At 36.7% G+C, this 14,613-nt stretch overlaps 1 protein-coding gene across 1 annotated transcript in view; it reads right to left on the reverse strand.

Annotated features, from left to right (window-relative positions):
• Positions 1-1,285: 1,285 nt before the first annotated feature.
• CDKL3 (cyclin dependent kinase like 3) overlaps positions 1,286-14,613 on the reverse strand; it is a 39,965-nt gene continuing 26,637 nt past the window's right edge. Inside the window, exons 9-14 of the mRNA XM_029285768.1 lie at positions 12,817-13,145; positions 12,074-12,167; positions 7,567-7,729; positions 5,348-5,445; positions 4,467-4,561; positions 1,286-1,603 (exon numbers count right to left, since the gene is read on the reverse strand). Of these exons, the coding sequence (XP_029141601.1) occupies positions 4,526-4,561; positions 5,348-5,445; positions 7,567-7,729; positions 12,074-12,167; positions 12,817-13,145 (720 nt within the window). The 3' untranslated portion in view covers positions 1,286-1,603; positions 4,467-4,525. The remainder of the gene's footprint in view (positions 1,604-4,466; positions 4,562-5,347; positions 5,446-7,566; positions 7,730-12,073; positions 12,168-12,816; positions 13,146-14,613) is intronic.

A 14,613-nucleotide genomic window follows, 5' to 3' on the forward strand; every position in this document is an offset into this window, starting at 1 on the left:
GCCGGGTTGCGGTCTGCCGGGCGAGCGGCTGAACGGGCGAGCAGTTGCACGGGGACGACAGCACCAGGACGTCATCGGGCGGCGCCGAGTGGCGGTCCGCCCGCCAATGCACGGGGGCGAGCAGCCGAACGGGGCCTGGAGGGGCGGGGCCGTTGGGACATCGTCGGGGCGGCAAGCAGCTGAACGATATCTGCAGGGGGCGGGGGGCCGATGGGCGGCGAGTAGCAAACGTTGAATGGACGCTGGGCCTGACAATTCCCAGGTGTTTCCGCTGGAGGAACTGGCTGACTATGGGGGAGGTATTAGGCGGGGCGGGCCCGGGATAGGCGGGGCGGAGGGGTATAAAGCACGCTGCAGGAAAGCAGTTCCCAGAGTTAACTTTACTTCAACATTGAATAAAAGTGTTGTTGGTTCACCGTTCCTGTTTGCTGGCGTTTGATTTGGATACAAGCCAGGACGGTTTAACACGTACTTAGTTTTCCACATGGCTTCTCCATTTTGGCTTTCTTTTTGTAAAATAAAAGATATGATGTAATATGTCATGTGTTGTTGTTCACCTGAGGTTGAATTTACCTACTTATAAAAACTGCTAAGGACCAGGTTATTTTTTTATTATGTCCTAATACATAAAACCATAGACCTCAAAGAGGGTGTTTTCTTTTTCACATGACTATATCTTATGGAATCTGTTTCCTGACATCATCCTGAAAGACTGACAATAAGTGCTAATAACCATACTATCAATGACATGGAAAGGGACAACTGCCTGCATTTAGGCTTGTGTTCTGGCAACCATTGCAACATTCCTTATCTTTCTGTTAGAGGCTGACTCACTTTTGGCATTCCTTTGCCATGTTATTTTATGTTCTTTTGACGATAATTAGCTATATACTTATATATGTGCAATATATATATATTTGTAATTAATGTCCAAAAACCTAGTACTAAGTAAAAATTGTTGCTATTTTATAGAATTTAACAGAATCACCCAAGGCAACTAATGACATTGAATGAGCCTTGCTATAGTAATTTTTCTCTGTTACTTGTAATCATTAAACAATAAAAATAGATAATATTCAGGCACATATTGTTGTGGTATTCTGATCAGCTGCTGTAGAAAATATGTGTTTCTGGGTGTGTACTTGAGTGAGAGTGTGTCTAACTTCATTGCCTTTGTGGAGGAAGGGAAAGAAGTCTTTAGCAGCTGATACACTTACAGGTTTTCCTTTTCTTATATTTTATTTTTACAAGTGATAGTGTGTTTTTTCCCTTTCCAATTCTGTAAAAATGATCCTTGATTCAGGTTGCAAATAAAACCTCTGCAAATAAAGAACCACAGAAATTCAGCTTATTGTCCATGACATGTGCAAGACACATTAAAATATTTTTAATTAGCTAAATGAGAATTACTGTATATATTTATTTAGGAAAAAATCCTGCAGCATATATATATTCATTGTATGAGGAAAAGCTATTTCCTGTTTATTTCCTTTATCAAGTACTTGAAGCTGAATGGTGAAAAGCATAATCAATGGAAAACCATAAAGAAAAAAACTGCATTCATTCACTTTGTGTTGCATTAACAGTAAGTTTCTCTGACCTCCTGAAAAATAAAATAAAAAACAGTTTAGCAGAGCATTTAAAACATACCAACCAATATGAATAATAAAAAAATACTTCTATCAGTTTGAAGTAGAATGTATTTTGTAATCCCTAACGTATTGGCTGCTTTTAATCAAAAGGTACTACAGCCAGTGCTGTTTTTCCCACTTGCTTTGAGACAATGGCCTTCTCCAAATAATAGTCATTAGAGCAATAGACATATTATTAATAACACTGCATTGGTCAGATTGCACAATCCTGATTATGTCAAATTGATGGAAACAAAATGGGCATATATTTTTTTTTAATTGTTTTTCCATTTTTAATTATGAGCTCCCCAAATCTGGAGTTCAGCAGCCTCTAAAGCTAATAAATAAATAAAAATACTGGATACAGTGTAGATATGGCAATTATCCTTCTCCTACTCATCTCTCCTGTTCTTACTTTCTTCCACATCATTACAGATATTTATTATTTACTTTCTATCACTATCTGAAGGATCCTGACTATGCAATTTTACATATTTCAGCATCTATAGATATCTTGATAAACCATGTAGTAGTCCATAATGCCATTTTCAAAAGCCATTTCTGAATATTTTGCCCCGCACATGTATATATTATTCTGATTCTCCATATTTTGATTGTGCTAAATATTAAGATTATGCTTTCAGTGCTCATATTCTATTGCCTATGCAATGCATTCAAATACTGTACATCAGAGCTACAGGGTACCCTTAATTAACATCACCAGTGATATAATTGATAAACTGTCTTACTCTCAAAATAAGAACCAGGATGAGAAGTTGCTTTTTTTTAAATTTCCCAGCATGTTAGGTGCTTGCTTACCCACATTCAGACATTATCAGAAAAATTGATTATGTACAGTACTGTGCAAAAGTCTTAGGCCACCTTTAGATTTGTTGTTGTAGCAATTGTATAATGACCATATATAATTATGTCTTAGTCTCGTTATTAAAGTATAGCCAGAAAATATAGGAAATTCGTATGCAGAATCCAAAATAGGGAAAAGCAGAAAAAACAGCTTCCACGGGCCAAAGTGACAAGTATGTAGTGTGGCCTCCCCTTGCGCCTGAGCAACAGCAGACACCTGGCCCCCATAAACCTAAATGGAATGGAACCCTAGGTACTGCCATTGCTAACACCTGTATGTGTCTTATTATGTCATGCCAAAATGACTGCTGTGCAAAAAGGTCTATTACATCAGGTTTGTGCAACATATGCTTCAGGATTACATACACTACAGACACATGTTGTATGAGTGTAATTCATTGGAAGCTTGCTAATAAGGCCTAATTTCTACCAAATCATTCCAGTCAAAATGCCAAGGAACACAGAATTTGACAGACAAAAAATCATACTTTTGCATCAGCAAGACTATTCTCAAGGGGAAATCAACAAACAAATTGGATATTCAAGATGTGGTATTCAAGACCAAAAAATAATTATAGTCATTAAAACATTGCTAAAACAACAAAGCAGGTGGTGGCCTAAGACTTTTGCACAGTACTATATATAAAATGTAAGTTACATGACTGTATTTCTGCAGTGATATCTATTTATTATTATCATTGGGCAAATCATTTTACAATATCTTACAAATATTTTCTCCATCATAACAAGTAGCAGAAATTATATGTCCAGAAATACAGAAGACCGGGACTCAGACAATAGTATTTCAAAGGCAAATTAAGTCACAGGATAAACTGAAGGCCCTTTGTATTAGCAGCCACTGAACAACCAGAGATGGGAAGGTGACTAAAGGCTAGAAACATTAGAAGTTTATGGTAAGAGTTGTCCTGGGCTCTAAATGTTTGTGTTTGGATGGTTTCTGTTAGTTTTCTCCTTATCCAAACTTATCTTTTGTAGTTGAGACCAGCTACAATTATTCCACAAGCTAGAATCCTTGCATATTCTTGCATGTTCTGATATGCTTTATTAGTAATAGCCACATTTAGCATCTTTTTTTGCATGGAGCTGAAGAGTGAAAAGCTAAAAAGTATTCATTCCCTGTTGAAATGTTGAAATTTTTGCATATGTTTGCTATTAATTTCTACCAAATAATTATGTCTGAGAGAAAAAATAATACCAAAATTAAAAACATTTGTAGTGGATAACATTCAGTGGCAAAGATATGCAAAATTCATAAAAAACTAAAAATGGATGGATACTTTTTCATAGAACTGTACATTGCTAGCAATGCGAGTGGCGTCTAGTGGACTAAAGGCACTTTGGTATAATTTTGATTATTCTATGTGTGCTTATGTGAAGCTGAGTGCTAAGGTGTCCCCTAGTGTCTTAGTGTGAGCATTGAGTACATATACTTAGGCAGGCTACCCCAGCATAATCCCTGATCAATCAACAGTGCTGAAATTTCTGTGAAAACTGTGGTATGTCTTCTCTTTTATTTGTTTTTTTTTCACCACAAAGTGAAAACAAAACAATTTGATAATTTCCCAGGCTGAATACATGAGGCAGTATGGAAAGAAGTGGTTCCTCAAGATCTAGAGAACTACAGTTCCCAGCATCCCTGACCATGAACATACAGGCAGTAGTTATTAAAAGGTGTAGATCAACAACATCTGGGTGGCAAGGGTTTTCTCCCCAATTACAACTAATACTAAAATAATAACAACATATGCACTCCCCAAACATTTAATTTAACAAACTGATTATAGGTCTGCTTTGCCTGTACCTTTAAATATACTATATAATTTCATACAAAATGAATAGTTTGGTGACTACTGCATTTCAAAATACTTTATTAGAGGATCTACACATGTTCTGCAGAGTTATCCATGGCATTTTTTAAATGAAAAGTTAATTGAAAAGCAAATGTCTTACGCCAGACATTCTATATCTTCCCAAGATGCATGCTGTTACATGGAAAACTTGGCTTTTTTTCATTCATTTTGCATATTTCCTGAATTTCCTGTGCTCTAAATATTGCATTGAAAAATAAAATTAGTTGGCAGAAGACTTTTATTAGAAGCTCACTAAAATTATCTTATTTCTTTATTAATCAAATTGTATAAAAACAACTCTGGGCGGTCACACCAATCTTCCCCAAAACCCCAGTGTTTTACATTGCAATAAAATTTCCAAAAGGTTTTAGCAGCAGTTTTTACCATTCCTTATGCGGCATGAAACCATGCTTTTTATGTACTTATAAACAACAGACCAAAGAATGCAAATGTTACTCAAACAATAACTGACCAAAGGAATTCAAAAAAGGTCTGGGAACATGGGTGTGAAAGAGCAAGATTTTCTGGTATTTCCAAGATTCTGCTACCTCAAAAGTAATATGGGCATCAAGTCCCAGAAAGGAATCAGGAGAACTTTCTTTGTCAGCTTTAGGTATTTAACCAAGAAAGCCAATGCAAAGTCCCAAAGTGATTGAAGGGCTTTGATGCCCATAGGATCTATATACCATTCTGACCTAGCAGCCCACCACCAGTGTGAATATCCCCAGCAGGAAATTCATGTCACAACATTTTCATCAACCATATCTTGGTCATTTGAAATGGATATCACATACCTTCCCATACTATCCTATCCTCCCATGGATAACTATCCAAAGGGATTGTGGTTATCCTGGACTTTTAATTTTTGGCTGAGTTGTTGTCATTACTGCATATACAAAGCCAAGGAAGTTTCAATCAATTTTAATAGACTAAGCACATTGTTACATGGCTATAAGTTCACAGCAGAGAAATTTAACTTACTTCTTGTTTTTCACGATTCTGATCCATATTTAGTAAAGATGGTATTTTGGATATTTCAGGTTTCTTTGATTCCCTTTTCAGCACTCTTACCTGTTTAACTTTTACAAGAAAAAATAACTATTTCTAGAATTGCACATTTTTTTCTTTCTCTTTCCTTTCTTTTTTTAAAACAAATTAAACTGTGGGTTTTGCTGTTTAGATTACTTTGTTGTGTTAGAAATGGCTGGTATATGTATATAAAAGTAAAAATTTGAGGCTGTAATGACACTATCTTATTTTACTGTGCTAAAAAGAGTTAGAAGTCAATGATTTTCTTTTCTTTTCCCCCCTTTCCCCTACACTTCTTCCTCTTCCCCGTTTCCTTCCCCATTTTTCCAATATTTCACCTTTTGTATTTAAATCTTCATAAGCTTAATAAAATTATTAATATAGAATTTCACATTTTGTGTTCTGATATTCCAGTATTCCAAACAACCCAATAGCTAACAAAATCCTTGAATATTGCAAAAAGAAACCATTGCAAAAGAAAAAATGATCTGTTTATCAAAGCTTTCATATTTTAATTCAGCTTTCAGTACATGTATATCTGAGGACATCAGCCTGTGTGGTTAAAAATAAATGAAAGCGGCCATTTTCAGGAGCATAATACCCGTCAGAAAAGCAACATTAATCACTGCCTCTGGTCCAAATTTGAAGCTCCTCAGGCTGCTTAGCGTTAAAAATAGCCCAAGATCCGTTTTTAAAAAAGGAACTGAAAACAGAAATCACTGCAGTTTTCATGGCCGCTATTTATTAGTGAAATGAATTCTGGGGAATGTCAGTTGAGACCATGAATACTTTGAATACATTTTTTTGCTAGTCATGCCACTAGTCTCTTCAGAACAGGTCTGAAGTTGAATGCAGCAACAGGTATCACATCCTTATGTAATGAACATGTGTGACATTACATACTGTACTTACACACACACACACACACTGTATTCTACTTATTTGGATGTTTGTTTGATTATCTGCTGCTTATAGACATGTACTGCCTCAATGAACACAGAAGTATGTTGTGACTTCTATTGCCAGGTTGAGTTTCAAATTTGCTCTGATGGGGAAATGGCATGGCTAGCGAAATATCAGAATATATTTGCTATCTCACACTGCATTATCCAAAAGATATTTCACCAATAAAAAAAGTCATTCTTCTATTCCCTTACCTCATGTATTGCAAGCCTTTTAAGAAAATGAGGGGATTGCAAAGTAGTTTCTCAGTTGGTTATGGAATTTCTCCAGTTCAAAGAAAATAAAGCAATACATGTTCCTGAGGCCAAACTATTCAGGACTTTATCTTTTAGTATTTTATTTATGCTTAAAATATTCTAATGGAACTAATTTTTTACTGGAGAAAGCAGCACTAGATAGAGGGGCTTGTTTTAAAAAAAATCAAACAAAAACAAGTGCAACCAGTGACATTACACAATACAGGTAGTCCTCGAATTACTACCACAATCAAGCCCAAAATTTCTATTGCTAAGCAAGCTTGTTAAGCGAGTTTTGCCCATTTTATGTCCTTTTTTGCCAGTTGTTAAGTTAGTAACATGGTTGTTAAGTGAATCTGTCTTCCCCATTGACCTTGCTTGTCAGAAGGTTGCAAAAGGTGATCAGGTGACACTGGGACACCTGCAACCATCAATAAATATGAGCCAGCTGCCCAATGTCCAAATTTTGATCATGTTTCCATGAGGATGTTGCAGTGGTTGTTAAGTGTGAAAAATGATCATAAGTTGCTTTTTTCAGTATTGTAACTTCAAACAGTCACCAAACAAATGGTTGTAAGTCAAGGACCACAACTAATGCTTCTAATGGAAAAATATAAAGGCTAAAGGCTCCATTTGAATTGGGGGCAAATATGCTTGCTGGCTGCCACTTAAAGCCAGCAATAACTGTACTCCAACAATAGCGGAATTTCTTCCCATTTCCAGTAATTTCTAGATTTGGTTTGCATGCAGTCATCCATTTACAAAGGAAAGATGCTGCTCCAGTTGTGTACTAAAAGAAAAGGTTGTTTGCTGTCAATAAACATTTTGGGAACTATTTCTTCAAATCTTATGTACTGCTACTTCATATTTAAAGTCCATAATTATATATACACATTTCAGATGTGAAGCCCATAATTATACACACAAAGACAAAACATATTCACAAAGATCTGTAGAATATAACAAACATACTTTCCATTGCTTTCAGTTCTTTCTGTTGCCCTGTTGTAGTTAATTCTGGCAAGTGAATTTCTCTTTTCTCACATCTTGAAATGTTGCGTTTCTTCCTGTTTATGTTCACCATTTGATCAATTTGAGCAGCTCTTTCATACAGGGAAACCTTTTCCATTTGGTTCTAAACATGGAATAATTATGCATCCAAGGAAACATCTATACCATGATTATAATATAATTTATATCAAATCAGCAACACAACACTTCAGTGGACAATTGTACATACAACAGCACCAGATGCCGCCCAAAACCATATTTTAAAAAAATAAAAAAGAATTTTTAAAAATTTAAAAATTAATTAATCAGAAATATAAGAACTTGGTCCTAATCATGCAAAATAACTATTCTTGGGAGATATTTATAAGAATTCTTTGGATTTGAACTACTTTATTTAATTTTTAAAATTATTTTTATTCATTTCTGCCTTTCATGTAACATACTAAAAATCGTTCCTTTATTTAGGAAAAGCTTTTATCACCAAATAAATTTATACCATTATAATAGGAAGTAGAAGTTTTTAAAAATATCAACCTTGCTGTCAAGCAAAATCAAGCTTCTAATAGCGAGTGTCACACAAAGTGCACTAACCAAATAGGTGGTAAGACAATAGGGGAAATCAGGCACCACACAGGTTACGTAGAAAGTAAACACAGGGTCAGTCATAAAGGACTCAAATGTCTATACACCAATGCACAGAGTATGAACAGCAAACAGGGTGAACTAGAAATTCAGGTTAATGAGGGCAGATATGATATTGTTGCCATTACGGAAACATGGTAGGATGAAACCCACAAATGGAACACACAGCTAGAGGGATTTAAATTATTTAAAAGAAACAGACCAAATAAAAGAGGAGGTGGAGTTGCTCTATATGTAAGAAACAACTACATCTCTACAGAAATAGAGCACAACAATGATGAAAACTGTCTTGAATGCATTTGGGTCAATATAAAAGGGGGGAAAACGACATTACCATAGGTGTATACTATAGGCCACACAAAAAAACAGAGGAAATAGATGAACTTTTTGCTAGTCAGCTAACTAAGGTATGTAGGAAGCACATCACAATAGTAATGGGGGACTTTAACTACCCCTGATATCAACTGGGAGACAAACTCTGCACCAAGTGGAAGATCAAACAGATTCCTTGCAAACCTAGCAAACAATTTTGTCTCCCAAAAAGTAGAGAAGGAACTAGGGGATTAGCCATTTTGGATCTAATTCTCACTAACAGAGATGAAATGATAGAAGGTGTTGAAGCCACAGGAACCTTGGGAGGAAGTGATCATGCAATATTGGAATTCAACATTATGGAAGCACAAGCAATAGAACACAGTCAAACTAGAGTCTTGGACTTTAAGAGAGCTAATTTCAATAAATTTAGAGAAGGCTTGGGAAAGATTCCATGGATGAGAATCCTCCAGGGGAAAACAACGCAAGAAGCTTGGGAAATTTTGAAAAGCAAGATAATAGAAGCCCAGTCTACCTCAATACCAACAAAGAGGAAAAATAACAGCTCTCAAAAGAAACAATGTAAAAAAGATGCTGAGACTCTAGAAAGAGTACAGAGAAGAGCAACAAAGATGATTAGGGGACTGGAAACCAAAGCATATAAGGAAAGGCTGCTGGAATTGGGTATGTCTAGTTTAATGAAGAGAAGGACGAGGGGGGACATGATAGCAGTGTTCCAATATCTCAGGGGCTGCCACAAAGAAGAGGGAGTCAAGCTATTTTCCAAGGCGCCTGAAGGCAGGACAAGAAGCAACGGGTGGAAACTAATCAAGGAGGGAAGCAACCTAGAACTAAGGAGAAACTTCCTGACAGTTAGAACAATTAACCAGTGGAACAACCTGCCTCCAGAAGTGGTGAATGCTCCAACACTGGAAGTTTTTAAGAAGAGACTGGACAGGCATTTGTCTGAAATGGTTGGACTAGATGACCTCCAAGGTCCCTTCCAACTTTATTATTATTATTATTATTATTATTATTATTATTATTATTATTATTATTATTATTATTATTATTATTATTATTATTATTATTATTATTATTACAATAATAATAATAAAAATTATTGGGCAAGCTAAATAAATATATTTTGTGCTTTAGTAACTGACAGCATTCAGCATTATATCTTTGAAAAATCCATCTACAGTTGTTGGTTTACATTGTCTATTATGATTTGTTTATTTCATCTGCTAAAGAATAAGAAGCAGCAACTTCCTTTGAAAAAAATGGGAAAGCCAAGGTAATGTTTGAAGTGTGTTTCCGAGCATATTCCTCTAAAATAATTATTTTAACTGGCACACCGAAAGCTATGAAAACTCCATTCTGGGTCAGAATTCGACAGCCAATCTTCCCATAAAAAATTGCTGCTTTCAGGTACCACATTCAAATAGGCCTTCACTGTAACCAAAACCACCAAAAAAGCCAAAGAGATGCATAGCTCAGTGACAGTTGTTTATTTTCCAATTCAGATCATAGGAACAAGCTACGGTCCAGAGGCCAGGAATGTTTAAACATCAACCTGTCCATTTAGTATTGAGTTGTTTACTCATTTTTGCAAAGGAATATAATTGAATTGGAATAATTAACTCCAGGCTATACTAGAAAAACAACATAACTTTCTGAATGCTTTAATACTAGGGATGGACACAACTAGACTTCGTTTAGCAACCTCAATTGGAACCAGTCACTCAGATGTTAAGCAAAGCAGTCCCTAAGTCAGGGATGTCAAACTCAATTTCATTGAGGGCCGCATCAGCACTGCAGTTGCCCTCAGGGGGCCGGGTGGGTGTGGCCAGGGTGGGTGCAGCCTACTGGGTGGGCGTGGATGGAGTTGGGTGTGGCCTACTGGGTGAGTGTGGCCAGCTCTACATCGTTCGCGTCAAGGGTGCCTGTGAGGGCGTGGGCAGGAGTGGGACAGATCTGAGTGTCTCTGGCAGAAGGGGGTGGGACCAGGGCAAGTGCCAAGGCATGGTCCACTGGAGGAGCCTCACTGTTCCTCTCAGGCCATGCGGGGGAGGGGGCTTATGGAGCTAAGACTGAATGCGTTTCAGCATAGATGGCCACCACAAATTTGTACATTGGCTCCTGGCTGGCCTGGGCCAGGGCCAAGGCAGAGGGGGCCGTTCCCTCACTGTTTCCAGGATGGCTTCGCGGGCCATATGAAACCACTTCGCGGGCCGCATCCGGCCCCTGGGCCTTGTGTTTGACATGTCTGCCCTAAGTGAAAAACCATATGACCGCAACAGTCATTTGATTCATCATTTGATTTCAGCTTTCTTTTGCTTTACTGCCAGAAAGTTATGATTCCAAAAGCTTGGTGAATCCAAACATTGAGGAAAGTTTCCAGAATTCAACTTACAAGGGAATTGGGTAAAACAAAAAAATCTTATGGCCCTTTTTTCCCCTACTCTTCCCTCCTCGCACTCGGATAATTAGCAAGAAAAGAATTAATGTCTGTATTTGCATTAATTGGATAGGAAGGGATTACAAGAGAGGAACTTGCCGTACAATGGGGAATACACATCTAAAGGAATGTGCTGGCACTTTTTCTATCAGACTCATGGTTTAGAGGCAAAAAAAATCTTCAGTGTGAAATTAATTAGGGTCTGGTCAGTGTCAGGCAGCAGTGCAAGCCTACTGGAGGAGTTCCAATCAACTAATTAAGGTCGCAGAGCTGAGCTGGTTAACTTGAGGTTAGCACCTTCTGGAGAAGCACTGCATTGTGGAGAAAAGCTTCTAGAGGAAGAGATAGCTTGCTTAAATAATCCCTCTGCCCTGCCAGGGGGCAAAAAAATAAAAACAAAAACCAGGTGTAGGATGATGTAATATTGTACTATTTGACTGTAATGGCCAATGTGACTGAGAAACAATGTGAAGGTCCTATATATGCTGCCACTGGCTGCATAGTTACTTTTTTCTCGCTGTTGTAACTGCAAATAGTCATAGTCTGAGGCAATCGCTAAACAAGGACTACCTGTACAGCAAATCAAAACTCTAGAAAAGTCAGCCGCATGATATTGACAGATTCAGCTGAAATCAGCAGTGATATTATTTCCTCACTGATTTAAAAGGGCATAAGAGGTTGTTTTTTTAATGTACCTAAATATGAGACCATCAAACAGGAATGCTGATTTTAAGATACACAGCCTGCAAAGAAGGTAAGCTCCAAAGAGGAGATATCCTGATTTGTTTGGGTTTTTTTATCCCGCCTTTATTACCTTATAAATAACTCAAGGTAGTGAGTAGCCTAAAGTCACCTAGCTGGTTTTTCATACCTAAGGTGGAACCTCCTCCCTACTTGACCTGTAGCTGGGCTATAAACCATGTTTAAACAAAAGTTTTATTTCTGTCACATCTAGTGTATAGCTTAAAATTAATTGAAAAATAATTTGATTTACAATTGCATCAGTAGTGCATGAACTGCATTAGTTTACAACATATATTTTTTTATAATTACTTGAGTCATAACTCCATCTTCCTGACGATTGTTTGAACCTATTTGTCCTACTGATGGCCAAGGACTTCGCCGTTTCTTTGCTTTTTCTGGAAGTCTGATAAAGAAAGAATACATTTATTCTTGAACAACAACAACGATTGAGCAGTTGAGAGTGTAATGTTTTCCTTCAAAATGAAACTAAAAAACGTGTTTCATATATTATATCATTTTAAAAAATTTACCCTGGAAAGATCATTTTTAAATAAGGAGTCAGACACATTATATTTAAATCTATGAATTAAAAAACCTCTACTCTTTAAAGCTTTGAACAAGCCCTGAGGGTTGAATGAGATGTTTTCCTTCTATTAACAGAAATGATTGGCTGGTGGGAATGGAAGTTATTCCCAGGATCTCATTATGTGATGTTTATGATTGTGATATTATAATTATATTTTATATAGTATTAATCCAAGTTATGAAGAGGAAAGAAAACATTGCTTCAGGTTGGTTACAATTGGAGGAGCCTATAGACCAGGCATGTCAAACTGCCGGCCCACGTGCCGGATGCATCATACTGAAACCGCGCCCACCCCATTGCTGGCAATGGGGAAAAAGTCACGATACGTCGCACGTCACGTAACATCGCGAGTTTGACATGCCTGCTATAGACCTTCTAAAATAAATGAATAAAAATTAATACTCATTCCTATCCTCCATCCAACTCTCCCCTACACGTGGCCAACATTCAGTTTTCCAATACATACCTTGAATTAGGACACAGGAAATGTGAACTGAAATTCGCAGTAAGATTTGCACAGTTTGGATGTATCCGTGGCATTGTTGTACAGGGTGTCTGTGGAGCTTCATCCCTTATCCCACCAGCATCAATGCCAACTGTTATCAAACTGGTACCATCACCAACTGGGGGTTTGCTCTCATGCGGTAGGTTGAGAGCATTCTGAGACAAAGTCATCCACTGTGAAACAGCATCTTCTTGTTCATTTCTTTTAAACTCTGAAATTTCAGATTTTCCTCCTTTCACTTTAATACCTTTGATCTTCATCTCCTTTGACTTTTTGTCTTTTTCCATTTCCTAGAACAGGTAATACATTCAAACTTTACACAATTACATCTACTCACACTATAAAATGTGAAACGTGTTTATGAAATTCACTGATAAATGAAACTGTCCAAGTCATTTCAGAATATGAATTCACAATTTAAAAATAGTTATTTTGGTAGATAACAACATAACGAAGGCCCTGCTTTGTAATTTTCTGATCCAGAATACTAACTCAACAATTATGGAACACTAACTTTGATACAGTAGATGAAATATCACCTTGCCAATAGAGTGCCTGAACTTTTATTCTCTGGATAATATGCTGGGATTTTTAATTGTGGAATTGTCTTACTAAAATAATCTTTATAGGGATACTGCATTAAACAAAGTCTTTTAACAATTTAAAGCTATTACATTTGTTACATCAAAATATTGTTGCACAAAATCCATTTCATCAGGATTGTAATAAATTTGTTAGTTTTTTAGGTGTGGCAAAAGTCTTTGTTGCTTTTGCTGCAAAAGGAATGCCAGTATTCCTCTGCAGCTTGCTACACATAAACACAATATTTATATTAAATGAATGCTGCTCAAGTGGAAATATTTCTTCATTTCTAAAGGCATTTTATTTTACATCAATTGTAAAATTGATGTAATTGCAAAAAAAGCTGTATAGAATCTCAGCTTAATAATATTAGACAAAACAGAAGTCCTGAGGTTTTTTTATTAACATTAAATTGTTTTCCTTTGCTAGCCTTACAGCCTAATTAAAACAGCCTATTGTAATACCAATTCTAGTACAAACCAATCAGCTAGAAAGAAACCAATGCCAATAATTTGATATTACATTCTATCAAATTGAATTTTTAGGATATCTTAGTATCACCATCATTTTCTTATGCTCAACAGTACCTGATTCTCACATAGTACCTGGACAAGTTTCCTTGGCAAAGTTTTTCGAAAGGGGTATGCCCTTGCCTCCTTCTTAGGGCTGAGAAAAACTGTCTGGCCTAAGGTCACCCGGCTGGCTTTGTCCCTAAGGTGGAACTATGACTCACAGTCTCTCAGTTTCTAGCCTGATGCCTTTGCCACTACACCAAATGTTTATTATCAATTTTAATAAATGTTTTAACAGTTTTAACAAATGTTTTTGAAATTTTATTTGTACATCACTCTGAGTCCCTCTGCATGAGAGTTGGGTGGTTTCTAAAATACATACATACAGTATATACATAATCTCAAGAGTAAAATTACATATTAAATTAAATCTACTTCTACAACACATATATCACCAAATTTGGATTTGTCTGTCCAAATTGTCTGATGAGATTAGGATGTTCAGCTTTATATTCCACAATAGTCCATGCTTACATGGCACGAAAACAGGACCTCAGAACATTCTCATCCATAGTTTCTAAGGGTTTCATTCAAAATTGTGACTATTGGTTCCATGAGCCCCATTTTGTTCAATTTAATTTCTGGTAGTGACACATTTTCTGAA

The sequence above is a fragment of the Protobothrops mucrosquamatus genome, unplaced genomic scaffold, assembly GCF_001527695.2.
Source record: "Protobothrops mucrosquamatus isolate PMUCROS unplaced genomic scaffold, P.Mucros_1.0 scaffold_186, whole genome shotgun sequence".
Taxonomy (NCBI): Eukaryota; Metazoa; Chordata; class Lepidosauria; order Squamata; family Viperidae; genus Protobothrops; species Protobothrops mucrosquamatus.